Genomic DNA, 25,190 nt, shown 5'->3' with positions numbered 1-25,190 from the left:
TCCCGGGTGAAGGTCGTGTCTGCTGAGGAAGTCTGCTTCCCAGTTGTCCACTCCCGGAATGAACACTGCTGACAGAGCTATCACATGATTTTCCGCCCAGCGAAGAATCCTTGCAGCTTCTGCCATTGCCCTCCTGCTTCTCGTGCCGCCCTGTCTGTTTACGTGGGCGACTGACGTGATGTTGTCCGATTGGATCAATACCGCCTGACCCTGAAGCAGGGGTTTCGCTTGACTTAGGGCATTGTAAATGGCCCTTAGTTCCAGAATGTTTATATGAAGAGATGTTTCCATGCTTGACCACAAGCCCTGGAAATTTTTTCCCTGTGTGACTGCCCCCCAGCCTCTCAGGCTGGCGTCCGTGGTCACCAGGACCCAATCCTGAATGCCAAATCTGCGGCCCTCTAGTAGATGAGCACTCTGCAGCCACCACAGAAGAGACACCCTTGTCCTTGTCGACAGGGTTATCCGCTGATGCATCTGAAGATGCGATCCGGACCATTTGTCCAGTAGATCCCACTGAAACGTTCTTGCATGGAATCTTCCGAATGGAATTGCTTCGTAAGAAGCCACCATTTTTCCCAGGACCCTCGTGCACTGATGCACTGACACCTGGCCTGGTTTTAGGAGGTTCCTGACTAGCTCGGATAACTCCCTGGCCTTCTCCTCCGGGAGAAACACCTTTTTCTGGACTGTGTCCAGAATCATTCCTAGGAACAGTAGACGTGTCGTTGGAATCAGCTGCGATTTTGGAATATTTAGGATCCACCCGTGCTGACGTAACACTACCTGAGATAGTGCTACTCCGACTTCTAACTGTTCCCTGGACCTTGCCCTTATCAGGAGATCGTCCAAGTAAGGGATAATTAAGATGCCTTTTCTTCGAAGAAGAATCATCATTTCGGCCATTACCTTGGTAAAGACCCGAGGTGCCGTGGACAACCCAAACGGCAGCGTCTGAAACTGATAATGACAGTTTTGTACTACAAACCTGAGGTACCCTTGGTGAGACGGGTAGATTGGGACGTGGAGATAAGCATCCTTGATGTCCAGAGACACCATATAGTCCCCTTCTTCCAGGTTTGCTATCACCGCTCTGAGTGATTCCATCTTGAATTTGAACCTCTTTATGTAAGTGTTCAGGGATTTCAGATTTAAAATTGGTCTCACCGAGCCGTCCGGCTTCGGTACCACAAACAGCGTGGAATAATACCCCTTTCCCTGTTGTAGGAGGGGTACCTTGATTATCACCTGCTGGGAATACAGCTTGTGAATGGCTTCCAAAACTGCCTCCCTGTCGGAGGGAGACTTTGGTAGAGCAGACTTCAGGAACCGGCGAGGGGGAAACGCCTCGAATTCCAGTTTGTACCCCTGCGATACCACCTGTAGAATCCAGGGGTCCACTTGCGAGTGAGCCCACTGCGCGTTGAAATTCTTGAGACGGGCCCCCACCATGTCTGAGTCTGCTTGTAAAGCCCCAGCGTCATGCTGAAGACTTGGCAGAAGCAGGGGAGGGCTTCTGCTCCTGGGAAGCGGCTGCATGGTGCAGTCTTTTTCCCCTTCCTCTGCCCCGGGGCAGGAAGGAATGGCCTTTAGCTCGCTTGTACTTATGGGAACGAAAGGACTGAGTTTGAAAAGACGGTGTCTTTTTCTGCTGATGTGAAGTGACCTGGGGTAAAAAGGTGGATTTTCCAGCCGTTGCCGTGGCCACCAGGTCCGATAGACCAGCCCCAAATAACTCCTCCCCTTTATACGGCAATACTTCCATATGTCGTTTGGAATCCGCATCTCCTGACCACTGTCGCGTCCATAGCGCTCTTCTGGCAGAAATGGACATAGCACTTACTCTTGATGCCAGGGTGCAAATATCCCTCTGTGCATCACGCATATATAGTAATGCATCCTTCAAATGCTCTATAGTTAACAGTATATTGTCCCTATCCAGGGTATCAATATTTTCAGTCAGGGAATCCGACCACGCGACGCCAGCACTGCACATCCAGGCTGAAGCGATTGCTGGTCGCAGTATAACACCAGTATGTGTGTATATACTTTTAAGAATATTTTTCAGCCTTCTATCTGCTGGTTCTTTGAGGGTGGCCGTATCAGGAGACGGTAACGCAACTTGTTTTGATAAACGTGTGAGCGCCTTATCTACCCTAGGGGGTGTTTCCCAACGTGTCCTAACCTCTAACGGGAAAGGATATAGTGCCAATAATTTTTTAGAAATTAGCAGTTTTTTGTCGGGGGAAACCCACGCTTTATCACACACCTCATTTAACTCATCTGACTCAGGGAAAACTATTGGTAGTTTTTTCACACCCCACATAATACCCTTCTTTGTGGTACTTGTAGTGTCAGAAATGTTCAATGCTTCCTTCATTGCCGTGATCATGTAACGTGTGGCCCTACTGGACATTACGTTTGTCTCCTCACCGTCGACACTAGACTCAGTATCTGTGTCTGGGTCTGTGTCGACCCACTGAGGTAACGGGCGTTTTAGGGCCCCTGACGGTGTCTGAGACGCCTGGACAGGCACTAATTGATTTGCCGGCTGTCTCATGTCATCAACCGTTCTTTGCAAAGTGCTGACATTATCACTTAATTCTTTAAATACGATCATCCAGTCAGGTGTCGACTCCCTAGGAGGTGACATCACTAACCCAGGCAATTGCTCCGCCTCCACATCATTTTCCTCCTCATACATGTCGACACACACGTACCGACACACAGCACACACACCGGGAATGCTCTGATAGAAGACAGGACCCCACAAGCCCTTTGGAGAGACAGAGGGAGAGTCTGCCAGCACACACCAAGCGATCGATAGAGATATATATATATATATATATATATATATATATATATATATATATATATATATATATATATATATATATATATATATATACATATATATACATACACACACACACAGGGATAACCTTATATATGTGTTATTCACTTATAGCTGCTGTATAGTTTTTAGCTGCCAATAGTGCCCCCCCTTCTCTTTTTTACCCTGATTCAGTAGCAAGTCTGCAGGGGAGAGTCAGGGAGCCGTCCTTCCAGCGGAGCTGTGAGGGAAAATGGCGCTTGTGTGCTGAGGAGATAGGCTCCGCCCCTTCACGACGTCCTTATCTCCCGCTTTTTCTGTAAAAAATGGCAGGGGTTAAAATACATCCATATAGCCCAAGAGCTAGATGTGATGTATTCTTTAGCCAATCTAAGGTATTATCTGTTATATTGCGTCTCAGGGCGCTCCCCCCCCCCAGCGCCCTGCACCCTCAGTGACCGGAGTGTGAAGTGTGCTGAGAGCAATGGCGCACAGCTGCGGTGCTGTGCGCTACCTTAGTCTGAAGACAGGATAGTCTTCTGCCGCCGATTTCACCGGACCTCTTCGCTCTTCTGGCTCTGTAAGGGGGCCGGCGGCGCGGCTCCGGGACCCATCCAGGCTGAACCTGTGATCGTCCCTCTGGAGCTAATGTCCAGTAGCCTAAGAAACCCGATCCACTCTGCACGCAGGTGAGTCCGTTTCTTCTCCCCTTAGTCCCACGATGCAGTGAGCCTGTTGCCAGCAGGACTCACTGAAAATAAAAAAACCTAAAATATACTTTAATTCTAAGCAGCTCAGGAGAGCCACCTAGCCTGCACCCTTCTCGTTCGGGCACAAAAATCTAACTGGGGCTTGGAGGAGGGTCATAGGGGGAGGAGCCAGTGCACACCACCTGATCCTAAAGCTTTTATTCTTGTGCCCTGTCTCCTGCGGAGCCGCTGTTCCCCATGGTCCTTACGGAGTCCCAGCATCCACTAGGACGTCAGAGAAAAAAAAAAAAAAGGGGGCAGACTAGATGGGCCAAGTGGTTCTTATCTGCCGACAAATTCTATGTTTCTATGTAAAATACACTCCCCCTGTAGGCGGCGACTATCTGATCGCAGGATAGCAAAAATCGCTGCCTAGCGATCAGATCTGAATTACCCCATAAAGTTCTTGTGAAATGTCAAGGCACAGAACCGCATATAAGCAGCACTGCACACTGAAGTAGTCAGCATGTAAAGCCATGATATTCTACGACTACAAGTGTGGTCTGCGACAGCAGGGGACTTTTTAACAACTACAAGCTGCATCTGGGGAGGAAGCACCATCTTGACCCACTGTGAGTGGTTTGCAGAATTTCGGCATGGTAGACAAAACCTGGAAGACGAGGAGCACTGCAGCCGACCTGTGTCTGCCTTCACAAATGACAACGTTGCTGCCATGCGGGCCATAGTTGAGGTGGACGCTGGATACTCTATTAGCCGACTCAAAAGGAGGCGCGGGTGACTTGGTGCCGCAACATGCTGGCCAGGTTTGATGGCGGTTGCTCAAACATTGTCTGGGAGATCAGTGGCGATAAATCCTGGATCTACAGTTTTAAACCTGAGACCAAACAGTGGGCTCAGTGGAGTTGAAAGTGTGCCGCCACAGAAGTTCTGAAGTAAGCACAGCGTTGCCAAGCAGATGGTGGCTGTTTTTGTGGCCAAGATTGGTCAAGTAGCTACTGTGGTGGATTTTCTGGCCAATGGATGCATCAAGGAGCTTGGTCATTTTTTATACAGCCCAGACCTGGCCCCCTGTGACATCTTTGTGCTCCCACAAATCAAGCGCAAGACACATGGGAGTCATTGTGAGTCACCAAAAGCTGCAGTGGAGACCTTCACCCAGCATGTAGAAGTCACACCAGCTTCGGACTGGTCCAGCTAATACACAAAGTGGTTTGAGCGCATTTAACTTTGCATGGACTCCTCTGGCGGAAACTTTTAAAAAACGTAATGTTCCCTTTGTTTGTAAATATACTTTTTGTAAATTTACGCTCCTAAAAAAACAAAACTTTATACTGTGCCTATCTGGGAAAAGCAGATTTTGAAGCAGCACCTCTCAAAGGGACTCCTGTTAGCGAGGCAAAAAGGTTAAGATAGGTGAAACGTCTAAGAGAGAGGGCGCTGTTCTAAATTAAAGATGGTCACATGCAAACACACACAATATACAAATTTATAGCACAGGGGGTTGATTCGATTAAGGTTCCTCATGAGCTTTGCGGTATAGTACGGACAAGCTTTACAAAATTAAGCCATATTTTCTGTCCCATAATAGCCAGTAGCACAAAGGTGTCAATAGAACCTGTAGACCTCCATCAGGGAAGTCCAGTGCAGTGGATATAATCCCCTCACCCAAACTACCGAAACTGGATTAGCTGTGTATACAACAGAAAAGTCTTGGTTTAGAATAGCCCCTCCCTTTCATGCACCTGAAGAATTAAACTATATTGATTGAGCAGCCACCATTTTATATTGCTATACAACAGAAATGTCAGTTTGCCAGCCAAGATTGGTCTTATAATAGGGTTATGCCCGCAGGGTTCTCTCAATATGCAATCATGTGGGTATATAAAAATAAGAATTTACTCACCGGTAATTCTATTTCTCGTAGTCCGTAGTGGATGCTGGGAACTCCGTAAGGACCATGGGGAATAGACGGGCTCCGCAGGAGACTGGGCACTCTAAAGAAAAGATTAGGTACTATCTGGTGTGCACTGGCTCCTCCCTCTATGCCCCTCCTCCAGACCTCAGTTAGGGAAACTGTGCCCGGAAGAGCTGACATTACAAGGAAAGGATTTTTGGTATCCAGGGTAAGACTCATACCAGCCACACTAATCACACCGTACAACTTGTGATAACCTTACCCAGTTAACAGTATGAACAACAACAGCCTCACTCAACGGATGGCTCATAACAATAACCCTTATTTAAGCAATAACTATATACACGTATTGCAGAAAGTCCGCACTTGGGACGGGCGCCCAGCATCCACTACGAGAAATAGAATTACCGGTGAGTAAATTCTTATTTTCTCTGACGTCCTAGTGGATGCTGGGAACTCCGTAAGGACCATGGGGATTATACCAAAGCTCCCAAACGGGCGGGAGAGTGCGGATGACTCTGCAGCACCGAATGAGCAAACACAAGGTCCTCCTCAGCCAGGGTATCAAACTTGTAGAACTTTGCAAAGGTGTTTGAACCCGACCAAGTAGCCGCTCGGCAAAGCTGTAAAGCCGAGACCCCTCGGGCAGCCGCCCAAGAAGAGCCCACCTTCCTTGTGGAATGGGCTTTTACTGATTTTGGATGCGACAATCCAGCCGCAGAATGAGCCAACTGAATCGTGCTACAGATCCAGCGAGCAATAGTTTGCTTTGAAGCAGGAGCACCCAGCTTGTTGGGTGCATGCAGGATAAACAGCGAGTCAGTCTTCCTGACTCCAGCCGTTCTGGAAACATATTATCAAAGCCCTGACTACGTCCAGCAACTTGGAGTCCTCCAAGTCCCGAGTAGCCGCAGGCACCACAATAGGTTGGTTCAAATGAAACGATGATACCACCTTTGGGAGAAATTGGGGACGAGTCCTCAATTCTGCCCTGTCCATATGGAAGATCAGATATGGGCTTTTACATGACAAAGCCGACAATTCCGACACACGCCTAGCCGGTGCTAAGGCCAACAGCATGACCACTTTCCACGGGAGATACTTTAGTTCCACGGTCTTAAGTGGCGCAAACCAGTGGGATTTCAGGAAATCCAACACAACGTTAAGATCCCAGGGTGCCACTGGTGGCACAAAAGGGGGCTGAATATGCAGCACTCCCTTAACAAACGTCTGAACCTCAGGCAGTGAAGCCAGTTCTTTTTGAAAGAAAATGGATAGGGCCGAAATCTGGACCTTTATGGACCCCAATTTTAGGCCCATAGTCACCCCTGACTGTAGGAAGTGCAGGAATCGACCCAGCTGGAATTCCTCTGTAGGGGCCGTCCTGGCCTCACACCAAGCAACATATTTTCGCCATATACGGTGATAATGTTTTGCTGTCACGTCCTTCCTAGCCTTTATCAGCGTAGGAATAACTTCATCCGGAATGCCTTTTTCCGATAGGATCCGGCGTTCAACCGCCATGCCGTCAAACGCAGCCGCGGTAAGTCTTGGAACAGACAGGGCCCTTGTTGCAGCAGGTCCTGTCTGAGAGGCAGAGGCCATGGGTCCTCTGTGCGCATTTCTTGCAGTTCCGGGTACCAAGTCCTTCTTGGCCAATCCGGAACAATGAGTATTGTTCTTATTCCTCTCTTTCTTACTATTCTCAGTACCTTGGGTATGAGAGGAAGAGGAGGAAACACATATACCGACTGGTACACCCACGGTGTCACTAGGGCGTCCACAGCTATCGCCTGAGGGTCCCTTGACCTGGCGCAATATCTTTTTAGCTTTTTGTTGAGGCGGGACGCCATCATGTCCACCTGTGGCAGTTCCCATTGCTTTGCAATCTGTGTGAAGACTTCTTGATGAAGTCCCCACTCTCCCGGGTGGAGGTCGTGTCTGCTGAGGAAGTCTGCTTCCCAGTTGTCCACTCCCGGAATGAACACTGCTGACAGTGCTTGCACGTGATTCTCCGCCCACCGAAGAATCTTTGTGGCTTCCGCCATTGCCATCCTGCTTCTTGTGCCGTCCTGGCGGTTTACATGGGCGACCGCCGTGATGTTGTCTGACTGAATCAGCACTGGCCGGTTTCGAAGCAGGGGCTCTGCTTGACTCCGGGCGTTGTAAATGGCCCTTAGTTCCAGTATATTTATGTGTAGAGAAGTCTCCAGACTTGACCACAGCCCTTGGAAGTTTCTTCCCTGAGTGACTGCCCCCCATCCTCAGAGGCTGGCATCCGTGGTCACCAGGACCCAGTCCTGTATGCCGAACCTGCGGCCCTCGAGAAGGTGAGCACTCTGCAGCCACCACAGAAGAGACACCCTGGCCCTTGGGGACAGGGTGATCAGCCGATGCATCTGAAGATGCGATCCGGACCACTTGTCCAACAGATCCCACTGAAAGATCCTTGCATGGAACCTGCCGAAGGGAATGGCTTCGTATGAAGCCACCATCTTTCCCAGGACTCGCGTGCAGTGATGCACCGATACCTGTTTTGGTTTCAGGAGGTCCCTGACCAGAGATGCTAATTCCTGGGCCTTCTCCACCGGGAGAAACACCTTCTTCTGTTCTGTGTCCAGAATCATGCCCAGGAAAAGCAGACGCGTCGTAGGAATCAGCTGCGACTTTGGAACATTCAGAATCCAGCCGTGCTGTTGCAACACTTCCTGAGAGAGTGCTACGCTGATCAACAACTGCTCTCTGGACCTCGCCTTTATGAGGAGATCGTCCAAGTACGGGATAACTATAACTCCCTTCTTCCGAAGGAGTATCATCATTTTGGCCATTACCCTGGTAAATATCCTCGGTGCCGTGGACAGGCCAAACGGCAACGTCTGGAACTGGTAATGACTGTCCTGTACCACAAACCTGAGGTACTCCTGGTGAAGTGGGTAAATGGGGACATGCAAGCAAGCATCCTTGATGTCCAGCGACACCATAAAATCCCCCTCTTCCAGGCTTGCAATAACCGCTCTGAGCGATTCCATTTTGAACTTGAATTTCTTTATATAAGTGTTCAAGGATTTTAAATTCAGAATGGGTCTCACCGAACCGTCCGGTTTCGGTACCACAAACATTGTGGAATAGTAACCCCTTCCCTGTTGAAGGAGGGGGACCCTGATAATCACTTGCTGGAGGTACAGCTTGTGAATTGCCGCCAGTACTACCTCCCTTTCCATGGGGGAAGCTGGCAAGGCTGATCTGAGGTAACGGCGGGGGGGAGTCGCTTCGAATTCCAGCTTGCATCCCTGAGATACAATTTGTACAGCCCAGAGATCCACCTGTGAGCGAACCCACTGGTTGCTGAAGTTTCTGAGACGCGCCCCCACCGCACCTGGCTCCGCCTGTGGAGCCCCAACGTCATGCGGTGGACTTAGTGGAAGCAGGGGAGGACTTTTGTTCCTGGGAACTGGCTGCATGGTGCAGCTTCTTACCTCTACCCCTGCCTCTGGCAAGAAAGGATGCGCCCCTGACCCTCTTGCCTTTCTGAGAACGAAAGGACTGCATTTGATAATACGGTGCTTTCTTAGGCTGTGAGGAAACCTGAGGCAAGAAGTCGACTTTCCAGCTGTCGCTGTGGACACGAGGTCCGATAGACCGTCCCCAAACAATTCCTCACCCTTATAAGGCAAAACCTCCATGTGTTTTTTAGAATCAGCATCTCCTGTCCATTGCCGAGTCCATAAGACCCTCCTGGCAGAAATGGACATAGCATTAATTCTAGAGCCCAGCAGGCAAATGTCCCTCTGAGCATCCCGCATATATAAGACGGCTTTTATATGGCCCAGGGTTAGCAAAACAGTATCCCTGTCGAGGGAATCTATGTCGTCTGACAGAGTATCTGTCCATGCTGCTACAGCACTACACATCCAGGCTGAAGCAATAGCAGGTCTCAGTAGAGTACCAGAGTGTGTATACACTGACTTCAGGATAGCTTCCCGCTTTCTATCCGCAGGCTCCTTTAGGGCGGCCGTATCCTGAGACGGCAGGGCCACCTTTTTAGATAAGCGTGTCAGCGCCTTTTCCACCCTAGGGGATGTTTCCCCAACGTAACCTGTCCGTTGACGGGAAAGGGTACGCCATCAGTAACCTCTTAGAAATCACTAGTTTCTTATCAGGGGAACTCCACGCTTCTTCACATAATTCATTTAATTCATCAGATGGGGGAAAAGTCACTGGCTGCTTTTTCTCCCCAAACATATAAACCCTCTTGGTATTAACAGGGTTAATCTCAGAAATGTGTAATACATCTTTCATTGCAATAATCATGTATCGGATGGCCTTGGTCATTTTAGACTGTAAATGTGCCTCATCATCGTCGACACTTCAGTCGGACTCCGTGTCAACCATCTGAGATAGAGGGCGTTTATGAGCCCCTGACGGTTTCTGAGTCGCCTGGGCAGGCGCGGGCTGAAACCCCGGCTGTCCCAAGGCTGCAGCGTCATCAAACCTTTTATGTAAGGAGCTTACATTGTCGTTTAAGACCTTCCACATATCCATCCAATCAGGTGTCGGCCCCGACGGGGGCGACACCACACTTATCTGCCCTTGCTCCGCCTCCACGTAACCCTCCTCATCAAACATGTCGACACAGCCGTACCGACACACCGCACACACACAGGGAATGCTCAGACTGAGGACAGGACCCCACAAAGTCCTTTGGGGAGACAGAGAGAGAGTATGCCAGCACACACCACAGCGCTATATAACACAGGGATTTTCACTTATAAGTGATTACCCAATAGCTGCCTTATATGTTTTATTTGCACCTAAATTTATGTCCCCCCCCCCTCTCTTTTTTACCCTTCTTGTACCTGGATACTGCAGGGGAGAGCCTGGGGAGCTGCTTCCAGCGGAGCTGTGAAGAGAAAATGGCGCTGGTGTGCTGAGGAAGAAGGCCCCGCCCCCTCAGTGACGGGCTTCTGTCCCGTCTGTGTAAAAAAATGGCGGGGGTTTTTACATATATACAGTGCCAGACTGTATATATGTATTTTTATTGCCAAAAGGTACTTCAATTGGTGACCATGGCGCGCACCCCCCCCCCCCCCCAGCGCCCTGCACCCTACAGTGACCGGAGTGTGTAAGTGTGCTGGGAGCAATGGCGCACAGCTGCGGTGCTGTGAGCTACCTTAAATGAAGACAGGAGTCTTCTGCCGCCGATTTCGTCGTCTTCAAGCTTCTGTTCTTCTGGCTCTGCGAGGGGGACGGCGGCGCGGCTCCGGGAACGGACGATTGAGGACAGGTGCCTGTGTTCGAACCCTCTGGAGCTAATGGTGTCCAGTAGCCTAAGAAGCACAAGCTAGCTGCAAGCAGGTAGGTTTGCTTCTCTCCCCTTAGTCCCACGTAGCAGTGAGTCTGTTGCTAGCAGAAGCTCACTGAAAATAAAAAACCTAATAAATACTTTCTTTACTAGTAAGCTCAGGAGAGCCCACTAGGAGCACCCAGCTCTGGCCGGGCACAGATTCTAACTGAGGTCTGGAGGAGGGGCATAGAGGGAGGAGCCAGTGCACACCAGATAGTACCTAATCTTTTCTTTAGAGTGCCCAGTCTCCTGCGGAGCCTGTCTATTCCCCATGGTCCTTACGGAGTTCCCAGCATCCACTAGGACGTCAGAGAAAAAGGGGGTATTAAAACACTTTTAAGCTCGTTTATTTGTTTGATATACCTCATGCTCTAGAAGAGTGAGATTGACAACCGTGAGAGATAAACTCCGAGTAGTACTGAAGGCCATCCATTCATCAACTATCTCTTCTTCATTGAGTCGATGAATAGCACAGAGCTCAATTACTGCAAAACAGAAGGAAATAAGAGAAAAGGTGAGTCCACGCTCTTAATTTTTCACTCTAACACCTGGTTAGCTTAAGATTACATCAACAGCAAAGAGCTCTTCCCTTCTATCACTTTTTTAGCACACGTCATTCTCATAAAACATTATTTATACAGAATCCAGGTGATGCGGTCAGGATGCCGCCGGACGGAATCCCGGCGGTCGAAATACCGACGCCGGAATCCCGACCGCCACAATCCCGACATTCTCCCTCCGTGGGTGTCCACGACACCCATAGAGGGAGAATATAATAGTGTGCCGAGCGTAGCGAGGCACCGTGCCCGCAGCGTGGCGAGCTAAGCGAGCCCGCAAGGGGCTTCGTTCCGCTCACCACCCCTGTCGGGATTGTATGGTCGGGATTCCGGCGTCGGTATTTCGACCGCCGGGATTCCGACCGGCGGCATTTAGTACTGATCCCGAATCCAGGGGTATAGCAAGGTTTGAGCAGGTGGTATTCATGCTCTGGGGCACAGACTAGCTCCTTCAGCTGAGACTTTCCTGGTTCCAGCTCATTGTGTCATATGACTGTTGCAGACACATGGTACACAGATGTAGTAGCCTAGAGAAGGCATACGGAAGTGATAAACCAGTGATAAGTACAAGGTAATAAACGCACCACCCAATCATCTCCAGTATGTAAATTAACAGTTAGGAGCTGATTGGCTGGTGCGTTTATCACCTTGCACTTATCACTGGTTTATCACTTCCTTACGACTTCTCCAGGTTAATACATCTGCCCAACAGTTTGCTGACTGCATGGCAGGCTGGCTGTACTGCTCCTGGTCCAGCCTGTGTGCTGAGGGGAGGCTGCTGCCATTCCAGCCTACCAGGTCCTTCAGGTAAGGAAACGCTCTGCATGGGGACAGGTTTGAGTAATGTAGTGATTGCAGGTTGGAGAAATGCTGGCAGCATGACTGAAAAATGCAGGTGGGCACAGGAGTATCTGTATGAGGAGCTAGTGAACAGTGGATGATATGTTTGTATTAAGTCAGTGAACAGGAGAGGGCATGTGTAACAAGCTGGTGTGCACAGAGGAATGTATATATAGTTGACTGGTGATAAGGGGAGCATGTGCACTAAAAGCTGTCGAGTAGGGGGGACATTACTCAAGAAAAGCTATTGGGCACAGGGATGTGCGAGTGAGGAAAGCAGTACATCTACATAGATCAGACCACAAGACAGACCATGTACACTAGGAAAATAGTGCAATGGAAAGAATAATCTAAACAGACTATATATTATAATGATCGAAGTAAAAAAGAACTACATCCAAAAATAGTGGCCCAGTTTATGACTATTTCCAGAATATTTATGAGCTAAAAAACACATTTATTATTTATAGACTACTGTACTGGAGGTGCTGTACAAATGAAAAGAAACTGTAGCAACAACTTTTGGAAAAGATCCAAAATCAAGAAAATATATATCAGAGGGTACACTAAAGGGGGAATTCAATTAGCAGCGTTAAATTACAGAGGATTAATTAATCCCCAGGGGATATCCAATTTAGCCCCGAAGCCAGGGATTAACAGGGAATTTTTTTTTTTTGGAGCTGCAGAGGCTCAATACTAGTGTTAACAGGCGACACGACCATGTTAACATGCAAATTTGTTAATTTATCACAGATTCTGTGTGTTAACACGCTAATTTAACGGGCATTAACAAGGCTGATGTATGAAAAAGGGAGTACAATTAAATAGGCATGGGCATTACAGCCGAGGCTGCCTCCCTTTTTCATCAGTGAAAGCTTTTCACGGCCAATTGAATTCCCCCTTAAGTCAGTTGAGATAAGTAAGGTGTCCCCAATAAAATGATAATTTTATTATGTATACTTTAAAAAAAAAAAAAAAGATAATGCACACATTACCTAGAAACATAACAGCAAAATTTATATGTGATTAACAAAATGCAGAACAGTGAGAATATATATCTATATAAACTAAACCACAAGGTGAACACAGATGTAAATGTGAAATGTGCACCAGTTTAGATACTTTCACTAGCAGGGAGGATTATATTAACTGGTGACCTCTAATTAGGACAGCAACATTATCCAACCGTAGCTATGTAAGTTAGCCAATCACATTAAATTTGTTTAATAAAATACTGAAATCAGCACCAAGACGACAACATTTGGATAAAATTGAGCAGAAAATGGTCCAAAGAAATCATACAATGTTGAGGGAATACTGACTGTGATAGTATGAACCTGATTCCAAGTCACAATCCTTTTCCACCAAAACCCTGGGTCCAACCCAGGTTTTGGAACATGGTTCCAACCCAGGTTGGCCCCTTTTTCACATTGCACCTGTGTGCGCCTTTTGCCACATTCACATCAGTGACTTCATGCCAATGCAGTAACAAAGCCCTTTTTGTGCTGTACATCTGTGTGTCCGAATATGCACGGACTGAGATGCCCATTCTGCATGTCTTCAAACGCAGAAATCATCTTCAGAAGCCACCATTGGTTGCACCATCGAAAACTTCCACCAGCCTTATGGCAGGTGCAGATCGTCTGACTGCATAAATCCTCTTATGTAAATAAGTCAGTTTCTGTAAGCCAATATCAGCGACATGACACTCCTATAAAATTAAATATTCTGTGCATCTGATTAGCCACCACCTGATTACCTCAAAGCCACTGTCCATCAATGCACCATACATTTCACTTCTGCGATGGGTGCATCTAAATCTGTACTGCAACTCTGAATGAACAAAGTTGGGACGCATATTCGTTGCAACTCAGACAAAAAATATTGCTCTGTTGCATCAGACATTGACTCTGCATCTAACTCAGAGTAGACCCTATAAGGTTACTGTATTACTGTGTTTCATTGGGGGTTATTCAATTGTGTTTTGTAGGCGCCAATAATTAATGGGAGCCCGATGGAGCAATCCAATTCTTACTACCGCCTGGTGAGAGTACCGCGGGCGCCCAGATTCCTGCTTGCAGCCTCCTCAAGTGGCGAGCAGGAATGTGCGAAAAGTCCAGCTGTTGGACTCCCAAATGGCACTTTTAGCTTCGCTTTAAACGCTTTGCCCAGCTAAACCTGGTGCTTCTGGGCACGCCGATTATTATTGCCGTCCAAAATACAATTCATTCACCCCCATTGTTATATATATATATATATATATATATACACACACACATTACTGTTCCAGCACATGCACATGTCTGACAGGGTTCAGTATGTATTACCGCCGCACTGAAATGCCGAATGTCAATATACAGACATCTGCATCCCAAGCGGTAGAATGCCAGCAGGAGGGCAAGTGCAACAAAGCCCCTTGCGGGCTCGGTGGCGAGCTACTCTCGTCACAAGTTCTATTCTCCCTGTGTGGGTGTCGTGGACACCTATACCGGCGGCGGTATGGTGCCCCCATCAGGATTCCGTTGTCGGCATTGAGACAGCCGGGATCCCGACGAATGGTATGCTGACCTTCTGACCCACTGCTCATTTTGTATCCGACTTTAATGTGCCCTCACATGATGAACATGTCCCTAGACACATATTTATGATGGGGAAGCACTCCGTATCATGGTCATTCACCGGTTGCCACGACTCCAGGCAAGGACCTATATAATACGCAGCATTTTAAAGGGCGAACTTACATCTGTCCCTGAGCGGGTGGAGCTTACACTTTATGGGGGGGCCTTCAATTCAGCGCAATGCCCGGCTGCCCACGTATCGGCTAATTACGGTAGTGCCTATATCACGTTTTTCATCTATAGGGTTCGAGGGAAACTTACAAGCTGATGTTGTCCGAAGCCATTTAACCAATATGGATATGGAGTGTGGGAGAAAACCCATGAAAGCTAACCACTGTGCTGCCCACATAATTTTAGCTAAGGCACCTCACACCTGAAAACTTGCATTGTTGGAACTACAATAAATGGCCAATAATGTGCACAGCGCTAGTGCATCACTTTGAACAGAATTTGCCCCAAGATAATAAATTGTGCACTTTCACCCTAGGCACCGATTTATTGCTGCTTTATACGTCCATCTGGCGTCATACAGACCCACAACGCTCAGGCCAATAAGGACGCTTGTCGCCTTTTAAACAGAAAGCGTGTTTCTTACACTTCTCTGGAACGTCTTCGCCATCAATTGTAACACCAAAGACGTTCAGCCCGTTGGCAATGCTCTCCAGTGACACTGGCATGGTGACACCACGGATAATCCAGGGGAAATGAAATTCCTGTGTGCAGAGACAAAGGCAGATTAGAGCAGCTGTCACAGAACTTTATGATCAGTTACATACATCTATGATTACAGCAGCATAATCAAATATTACACCCCCGAGCCCATATAATGAGAACTGCTATGTACAGGAACCCAATCCTGGAACACAAGAATAAAAACATAATCAAATCACCGACCTAAATTGCTGCTGGGACTGTAACAGCGGCCCCCCAACTGCGGAGAGCAGCGATGATCCTATGAGTTCTTGTCGCTGCAAGAAGCGATAACCGGGAACTGCGCGCATACACGAAATAATACGGTAATCAGTCACGTTCGGTTCCGTGTGAATGAAATTTCCCGCGCTGCAACATGCTAGGAGATGGCGCGCTCAGCACACAGTCAATGTCCTGACAGGTAACCAACCAGCGAACGGCTACCAGGAGACATTACGGGCGGGACTTGTACTGTGGTTCAAAGACATGACGTAGCCTATAGCCACGTGACACCGGGTCGCTCCGGATCATGGCTTGCAACGCATTGGATAGTATGGGATGAGGGGAGGGCGTGTTTCCTCCAGCAGCTAACAACTGGTCCCAGCATTCTCTGCATGTAAAGCTTAGAGCATGCTGGGATATATAGTTCACAACAGCTGGAAAGTGTGTAAATTAGATATATACAGTATTTCTCTAACGTCCTAAGTGGATGCTGGGGACTCCGTAAGGACCATGGGGATAGCGGCTCCGCAGGAGACTGGGCACATCTAAAGAAAGCTTTAGGACTATCTGGTGTGCACTGGCTCCTCCCCCTATGACCCTCCTCCAAGCCTCAGTTAGATCTCTGTGCCCGAACGAGAAGGGTGCACACTAGGGGCTCTCCTGAGCTTCTTAGTGAAAGTTTTAGTTTAGGTTTTTTATTTTCAGTGAGACCTGCTGGCAACAGGCTCACTGCATCGAGGGACTAAGGGGAGAAGAAGCAAACTCACCTGCGTGCAGAGTGGATTGGGCTTCTTAGGCTACTGGACATTAGCTCCAGAGGGACGGGCCCAGCTTGGATGGGTCCCAGAGCCGCGCCACCGGCCCCCTTACAGAGCCAGAAGGCAGAAGAGGTCCGGAAAATCGGCGGCAGAAGACGTCCTGTCTTCAACAAGGTAGCGCACAGCACTGCAGCTGTGCGCCATTGCTCTCAGCACACTTTACACTCCGGTCACTGAGGGTGCAGGGCGCCGGGGGGGGGGCGCCCTGAGACGCAATAAAAAACACCTTGGATGGCAAAAAATGCATCACATATAGCTCCTGGGCTATATGGATGCATTTAACCCCTGCCAGAATATACAGAAAAACGGGAAGATAAGGCCGCCGATAAGGGGGCGGAGCCTATCTCCTCAGCACACTGGCGCCATTTTCCCTCACAGCTTCGTTGGAGGGAAGCTCCCTGGCTCTCCCCTGCAGTCACTACACTACAGAAAGGGTTAAAAAAGAGAGGGGGGCACTAATTAGGCGCAGTATTAACTATACAGCAGCTATAAGGGAAAAAACACTTATATAAGGTTATCCCTGTATATATATAGCGCTCTGGTGTGTGCTGGCAAACTCTCCCTCTGTCTCCCCAAAGGGCTAGTGGGGTCCTGTCCTCTATCAGAGCATTCCCTGTGTGTGTGCTGTATGTCGGTACTTTTGTGTCGACATGTATGAGGAGAAAAATGATGTGGAGACGGAGCAGATTGCCTGTAATAGTGATGTCACCCCCTAGGGGGTCGACACCTGAGTGGATGAACTGTTGGAAGGAATTACGTGACAGTGTCAGCTCTGTATAAAAGACAGTGGTTGACATGAGACAGCCGGCTACTCAGCTTGTGCCTGTCCAGACGTCTCATAGGCCTTCAGGGGCTATAAAGCGCCCGTTACCTCAGATGGCAGATATAGACGCCGACACGGATACTGACTCCAGTGTCGACGGTGAAGAGACAAATGTGACTTCCAGTAGGGCCACACGTTACATGATTGAGGCAATGAAAAATGTTTTACACATTTCTGATAATACGAGTACCACCAAAAAGGGGTATTATGTTCGGTGAGGAAAAACTACCTGTAGTTTTCCTGAATCTGAGAAATTAAATGAGGTGTGTGATGATGCGTGGGTTTCCCCCGATAACAACTGATAATTTCTAAAATGTTATTGGCATTATATCCTTTCCCGCCAGAGGTTAGGGTGCGTTGGGAAACACCCCCTAGGGTGGATAAACGCTCACACGCTTGTAAGGGCTCTAACCTCTCCTGAGATGGCAGCCCTTAAGGATCCTGCTGATAGAAAGCAGGAGGGTATCCTAAAATGTATTTACACACATACTGGTGTTATACTGCGACCAGCAATCGCCTCAGCCTGGATGTGCAGTGCTGGGTCGGCGTGGTCGGATTCCCTGACTGAAAATATTGATACTCTAGATAGGGACAGTATATTTTTGCCTATAGAGCATTTGAAAGATGCATTTCTATATATGCGTGATGCACAGCGGAATATTTGCCGACTGGCATCAAGAGTAAGTGCGTTGTCCATTTCTACCAGTAGAGGGTTATAGACACGTCAGTGGTCAGGTGATGCGTATTCCAAATGGCATTTGGAAGTATTGCTTTATTAAGGGGAGGAGTTATTTGGGGTCGGTCTTTTAGACCTGGTGGCCACGGCAACAGCTGGGAAATCCACGTTTGTACCCCAGGTCGCCTCTCAACATGAGAAGACGCCGTATTATCAGGCGCAGTCTTTTCGTGGACAAGCGGGCAAAAGGTTCCTCTTTTCTGCCCCGTGACAGAGGGAGAGGAAAAAGGCTGCAGAAATCAGCCAGTTCCCAGGAACAGAAACCCTCTCCCGCCTCTGCCAAGCCCTCAGTATACGCTGGGGCTTTACAAGCAGAATCAGGCACGGTGGGGGGCCCGTCTCAATGAATTTCAACGCGCAGTGGGCTCACTCGCAAGTAGACCCCTGGATCCTTCAGGTGATATCTCAGGGGTACAAATTAGAATTCGAGACGTCTCCCCCTCGCCGTTTCCTAAAGTCGGCTTTACCGATGTCTCCTTCTGACAGGGAGACAGTTTTGGAAGCCATTCACAAGCTGTATTCCCAGCAGGTGATAATCAAGATACCCCTCCTGCAACAGGGAACGGGGTATTATTCCACACTGTGGTGGTACCGAAGCCGGACGGCTCGGTGAGACCGATTCTAAATCTAAAATCTTTGAACACTTACATACAGAGGTTCAAATTCAAGATTGAGTCACTCAGAGCAGTGATTGCGAACCTGGAAGAAGGGGACTACATGATGTCTCGGGACATCAAGGATGCTTACCTTCATGTCAAAATTTACCCTTCTCACCAAGGGTACCTCAGGTTTATGGTACAGAACTGTCACTATCAGTTCAGACGCTGCCGTATGGATGGTCCACGGCACCCCGGGTCTTTACCAAGGTAATGGCCGAAATGATGATATTCCTTCGAAGGAAGGGAATTTTAGTTATCCCTTACTTGGACAATTCCCTGATAAGGGTAAGATCCAGGGAACAGTTGGAGGTCGGTGTAGCACTATCTCAGGTAGTGTTGCGGCAGCACGATTGGATTCTCAATATTCCAAAATCGCAGCTGGTTCCGACGACTTGTCTTCTGTTCCTAGGGATGATCCTGGACACAGTCCAGAAAAAGGTGTTTCTCCCGGAGGAGAAAGCCAGGGAGTTATCCGAGCTAGTCAGGAACCTCCTAAAACCGAGCCAAGTCTCAGTGCATCAATGCACAAGGGTTCTGGGTAAAATGGTGGCTTCCTACGAAGCAATCCCATTCGGCAGATTCCACGCAAGAACTTTCCAGTGGGACCTGCTGGACAAATGGTCCGGGTCGCATCTTCAGATGCATCAGCGGATAACCCTGTCACCAAGGACAAGGGTGTCCCTCCTGTGGTGGTTGCAGAGTGCTCATCTTCTAGAGGGCCGCAGATTCGGCATTCAGGACTGGGTCCTGGTGACCACGGATGCCAGCCTGCGAGGCTGGGGAGCAGTCACACAGGGAAGGAATATCCAGGGCTTATGGTCAAGCCTGGAGAAAAAATCACTTCACATAAATATCCTGAAGCTAAGGGACATTTACAATGCTCTAAGCTTAGCAAGACCTCTGCTTCAAGGTCAGCCGGTGTTGATCCAGTCGGACAACATCACGGCAGTCACCCACGTAAACAGACAGGGTGGCACAAGAAGCAGGAGGGCAATGGCAGAAGCTGCAAGGATTCTTTGCTGGGCGGAAAATCATGTGATAGCACTGTCGGCAGTATTCATTCCGGGAGTGGACAACTGGGAAGCAGACTTCCTCAGCACGACCTCCACCCGGGAGAGTGGGGACTTCACCCAGAAGTCTTCCACATGATTATAAACCGTTGGGAAAAACTCGACAGGTATTGCGCCAGGTCCAGGGACCCTCAGGCAATAGCCGTAGATGCTCTGGTAACACCGTGGGTGTACCAGTCAGGGTATGTGTTCCCTCCTCTGCCTCTCATACCCAAGGTACTGAGATTGATAAGATGGAGAGGAGTAAGCACTATATTCGTGGCTCCGGATTGGCCAAGAAGGACTTGGTAACCGGAACTTCAAGAGATGCTCACGGAGGATCCGTGGCCTCTACCTCTAAGAAGGGACCTGCTCCAGCAAGGACCCTGTCTGTTCCAAGACTTACCGCGGCTGCGTTTGACGGCATGGCGGTTGAACGCTGGATCCTGAAGGCATTCCGGATGAAGTCATCCCTATCCTGATCAAAGCCAGGAAGGATGTAACCGCAAAAACATTATCACCGCAATTGGCGAAAATGTGGTGCGAGGCCAGTAAGGCCCGACGGAGGAAATTCAACTGGGTCGATTCCTACATTTCCTGCAAACAGGAGTGTCTATGGGCCTGAAATTAGGGTCCATTAAGGTTCAAATTTCGGCCCTGTCAATTTTCTTCCAAAAAGAACTAGCTTCAGTCCCTGAAGTTCAGACGTTTGTAAAAGGGGTACTGCATATACAGCCTCCTTTTGTGCCTCCAGTGGCACTTTGGGATCTCAATGTAGTTTTGGGTTCCAAAAGTCACATTGGTTTGAACCACTTAAATCTGTGGAGTTAAAATATCTCACATGGAAAGTGGTCATGCTGTTGGCCCTGGCCTGGGCCAGGCGCGTGTCAGAATTGGCGGCTTTATCCTAAAAAAGCCCTTATCTGATTTTCCATTCGGACAGGGCGGAATTGAGGACTCGTCCTAAGTTTCTCCCTAAGGTGGTTTCAGCGTTTCACCTGAACCAACCTATTTGTGGTGCCTGCGGCTACTAGGGACTTGGAGGACTCCAAGTTGCTAGACGTTGTCAGGGCCCTGAAAATATATGTTTCCAGGACGGCTGGAGTCAGGAAATCTGACTCGCTGTTTATCCTGTATGCACCCAACAAGCTGGGTGCTCCTGCTTCTAAGCAGACTATTGCTCGTTGGATTTGTAGTACAATTCAGCTTGCACATTCTGTGGCAGGCCTGCCACAGCCAAAAATCTGTAAATGCCCACTCCACAAGGAAGGTGGGCTCATCTTGGGCGGCTGCCCGAGGGGTCTCGGCTTTACAACTTTGCCGAGCAGCTACTTGGTCAGGAGCAAATACGTTTGTAAAATTCTACAAAATTGATATCCTGGCTGAGGAGGACCTGGAGTTCTCTCATTTGGTGCTGCAGAGTCATCCGCACTCTCCCGCCCGTTTGGGAGCTTTGGTATAATCCCCATGGTCCTTACGGAGTCCCCAGCATCCACTTAGGACGTTAGAGAAAATAAGAATTTACTTACCGATAATTCTATTTCTCATAGTCCGTAGTGGATGCTGGGCGCCCATCCCAAGTGCGGATTGTCTGCAATACTGGTACATAGTTATTGTTACCAAAAAAATCGGGTTATTGCTGTAGTGAGCCATCTTTTCTAGAGGCTCCTCTGTTATCATGCTGTTAACTGGGTTCAGATCACAAGTTGTACGGTGTGATTGGTGTGGCTGGTATGAGTCTTACCCGGGATTCAAAATCCTTCCTTATTGTGTACGCTCGTCCGGGCACAGTATCCTAACTGAGGCTTGGAGGAGGGTCATAGGGGGAGGAGCCAGTGCACACCAGATAGTCCTAAAGCTTTCTTTAGATGTGCCCAGTCTCCTGCGGAGCCGCTATCCCCATGGTCCTTACGGAGTCCCCAGCATCCACTACGGACTATGAGAAATAGAATTATCGGTAAGTAAATTCTTATTATTAACTATCGCAGAGGTAGGCTATGTGCAGCACTCCTGTTGTTATGGAATTGCATACCCCAGCTTGACCTGCTAAAGCTTTGCTGTTGCTTGTAGTTCCACAGCAGCCTACCCTTGAAGTGTCATTTGTAATACTAGATGTAGCTCAGCAAACACACCCATGATTTATATACAGATTATACACTACACACAGCTCCTATCATTTTACAGAGGTGAAGAGGGACACTGGCGCTGCAAAGCCTCGCCCGATTTTGAAAAGGGGTGTGGCTTAGTGGGAGTGCCGCAATTGCGAGCTACGCCCCCATTTTCGTCACTACTGGGAATAGATGCTGTGCGCATGCTAAGCAGAACAGTGAGTGCAGGAGCCTTCCAACTGCCCCCCACTCCACTGCAGGACAGTCCCAAAAAAACGGGACTGTCCCGCGAAAATCGGGACAGTTGGGAGGTATGCCGTAGCATACCTCACAATTGTCCAGATTTTTCCAAAAACAGTCCCCTTTTTATGGGACTCTCCTGCTGTCCCACCAATAGGCCGCAGTGTCCTGCGGTAGGAGCGGGCAGTTGGGAGGCTCGTGTCATTCGCTGCTCTGTGGGTGAATAGACGCTGCGTGCATGTGCTTAGCATGTATTTACTGGAGACAGAGGGTCTGGGGGTATGCCAGCAGCTCATAGAGCGCAGGGCGTGCCCCCACAGTGACAGAAAACGGGCTTGGCTCAGGATTGCAGCATTGCCACAAAGCCAAACCCTCTTTTGCATAGACCATTCCAACATGTTGGGAGGTATGACATAGCGGCATATGGAATTACCTGGGATTCTTCGTTGGGACCTTGAGTCTAATTCATGTTTGTATGCAATTGTGATTTTGTAGGCTACAGAACTGCTAATGTCAGCAAGTGAAGCTGCCGCCATGAAAGTAAGGCGAGAGATCGGGTGCACCATGTTTTTAATTCTGGAGGCGCTAAGATATCTGATCCGCACCAAATTGCTAACGCGTTTGCGGAATATTATTCTAACCTTTATAACCTTCGGGATGATTTAGATACCCCCCAGCCTTCTCAAGTAGACATTGATGCCTTTTTGCAGTCCTTATAACTTCCTTCCTTAGACTCTGCAGCCTGCCTGTCCCTGAGTTCCCCCTGGACCACGGATGAAATAGTTGCGACCATTGACTCGCTACCATCTGATAAAGCTCCTGGCCCAGATGAATTCTCCGTGAACTTCTACAAAACTTTTAAAGCAGAGTTGGCTCCGGTACAGGCATCCGTATTTAGCGAAGCCACGTTGGTTAAGTGTTTCCCGAAGGAAATGCTCGATGCACGATTTGTGACTATTCCTAAGCCTGGGAAATCCCCTTCTTCAGTGCAAAATTACAGGCTTATAGCCTTGTTGAACGCGGATGTCAAGATATATGCCAAAATGATCGCTAATCGTGTTTGCCCCTTTCTGTCTCATCTTATTAAACCAGATCAGGTGGGGTTCATACCATGGCAGGCAGGCTCCGGATAATACCCGTCGGGTTCTTGACGTGATGGACTATTGTGATTCCTATGGGTCCCCTCTTCTAATTCTTTCTTTAGATGCCAAAAAGGCATTTGATAGACTTCACTGGGGGTTTGTGCAGGCTATGTTGCATTGTTTTGGATTTAGGGGAGGTATACTTGACTCTATCCTTGCCTTGTATTCTTTCCCATCGGCTAGGGTTTCTGTCAATGGCTGCCTTTCTACTAGTTTCAATATCACCAATGGTACAAGACAGGGCTGTCCATTGTCACCTCTCATATTTGCTTTAGCAATTGAGCCCTTGGCAGAGAAAATCAGATTGGCGGCCGACATCCATGGTCCTATTGTTGGTGATGTTTCTCACAAAATCAGTCTCTTTGCGAATGATATCCTCTTATGTTTAATGAAACCTGAGCTTTCCCTCCCTACTCTACACCTAGTTCTGAAACAGTTTTCTGATGTGTCGTATTACAAATTAAATACCTTAAAAACTGAGGCCCTTCCTCTTCATATTTCTGCGGACTTATTACTGGAACCACAAGATAATTTTAGGTATGTTTGGCAGTCTAAGTCTATTAAGTATTTAGGTATTAATCTAGCTAGAGAATGTGATTTAATTGATTGCAATTATAAACCGCTATTACAAGCCACTAAAATGGTGCTACTGCCAAAATTAATGTACCTTTACAAAGCTATTCCAAGACTTCTTCCAAGACCACTATTTCAAAAGTTTAATAAAATTCTGGTTAAATATGTATGGAAGGGCTCTAAGCCTAAAATAGCTAGACATATCATTTCCCTTCCGAAACTCAGGGGAGGTGCTGCCTTTCCAGAACACGAGGCGTATCACTCCGCCTGTATACTGAGCCAAAGTAAAGACTGGTTCCTATCCGGATCCCTTAAACAGTGGGCTATTATAGAGGGTTCAATGATGTCTCCTTTTAGTCTCCCCGATCTTCTATGGTTGTTTTATGTTCTTGGTGCTCTGAACAACGAGGTGTAGTGTAGCAACTCCAAAGCACCAGAACGTGACGCAGAAATAGTGGCCAGGTGTGATGGTAACCCCTAGCAACCTACCTCCGTTGTTTCACCCGCGTGGTCAGTTTACACCTGCGAGACTGTGGTTTCTTGGGCCTACGGCAGCCGCATTTGAAGGGCGGATTAGGTCTGCCCAACTCCGATGCCCCCATGTCTTAATGTGAGACAAGGCGTAAACCGAGACGGGATGATAACAAGGGGACCTCTAACTAAACCAAACTGAGAGCTAGGGGCTACAAAGAGACCTAAAACTAAACGTATATGCGGCACAGCCGCCAGGATAAACAACAAAGGAAATGCTGTCCACACGCCGACACAATACTGTTGTGTACCGGCGGTGACAGCATATGCAGAACCCTCTCAAAACACCAGTAACTAGAAACTAAAGAATACAGCGGCCTTGGCCGACGGACGCGCAAAGCCGCTACTCACGGAACCGGTACAAATACTGGCAAACGGACAGGAACCCCCAATGTTGCTGACACAGGCTCTCAAGACCGGAGGACAGGCAGAGTTCCAACGACTGAGCAGTGGACACCAAGTAACAGGATACGGGATCAGGAACAGACACAGGATCAGACACAGGACTCCTGGACAGGAATGCTTCAAGGCTAGACAGAAACTGGACAAAAACTATCACCGGCCTGCAAGAGAACTATAAAATAAAATACATAAACGGAAAACAGGAATGAACCACTACTTGTGGTTCATAACAGTACCCTCTCCTTAAGGGTGGGCTCCGGACACCCCATGACACCCACGGGGAACAGAAACAGAAGTATAACATAAAATACATAACCAAAATGCAAAACAGGAATGAGCCACTGCCGTGGCTCATAACAGTACCCCCCCCCCCCCCCCTT

General features: G+C 48.4%; 2 protein-coding genes across 2 annotated transcripts in view; one reads left to right on the top strand and one right to left on the bottom strand.

The window, feature by feature from the left end:
- Positions 1-16,006, bottom strand: part of POLA2 (DNA polymerase alpha 2, accessory subunit) — a 254,105-nt gene extending 238,099 nt beyond the window's left edge. The window contains exons 1-3 of the mRNA XM_063944856.1: positions 15,712-16,006; positions 15,413-15,530; positions 11,166-11,287 (exon numbers count right to left, since the gene is read on the bottom strand). Of these exons, the coding sequence (XP_063800926.1) occupies positions 11,166-11,287; positions 15,413-15,494 (204 nt within the window). The 5' untranslated portion in view covers positions 15,495-15,530; positions 15,712-16,006. The remainder of the gene's footprint in view (positions 1-11,165; positions 11,288-15,412; positions 15,531-15,711) is intronic.
- Positions 15,841-25,190, top strand: part of LOC134969129 (solute carrier family 22 member 6-A-like) — a 252,681-nt gene continuing 243,331 nt past the window's right edge. Inside the window, exon 1 of the mRNA XM_063944858.1 lies at positions 15,841-15,928. Coding sequence (XP_063800928.1) covers positions 15,862-15,928 — 67 coding nt within the window. The 5' untranslated portion in view covers positions 15,841-15,861. The remainder of the gene's footprint in view (positions 15,929-25,190) is intronic.

This window comes from Pseudophryne corroboree, chromosome 11 (assembly GCF_028390025.1).
Source record: "Pseudophryne corroboree isolate aPseCor3 chromosome 11, aPseCor3.hap2, whole genome shotgun sequence".
NCBI classification, from domain to species: Eukaryota; Metazoa; Chordata; class Amphibia; order Anura; family Myobatrachidae; genus Pseudophryne; species Pseudophryne corroboree.
The sequence above is the reverse complement of the archived record's forward strand: the minus strand, read 5'-3'. Positions and strand labels throughout refer to the sequence as shown.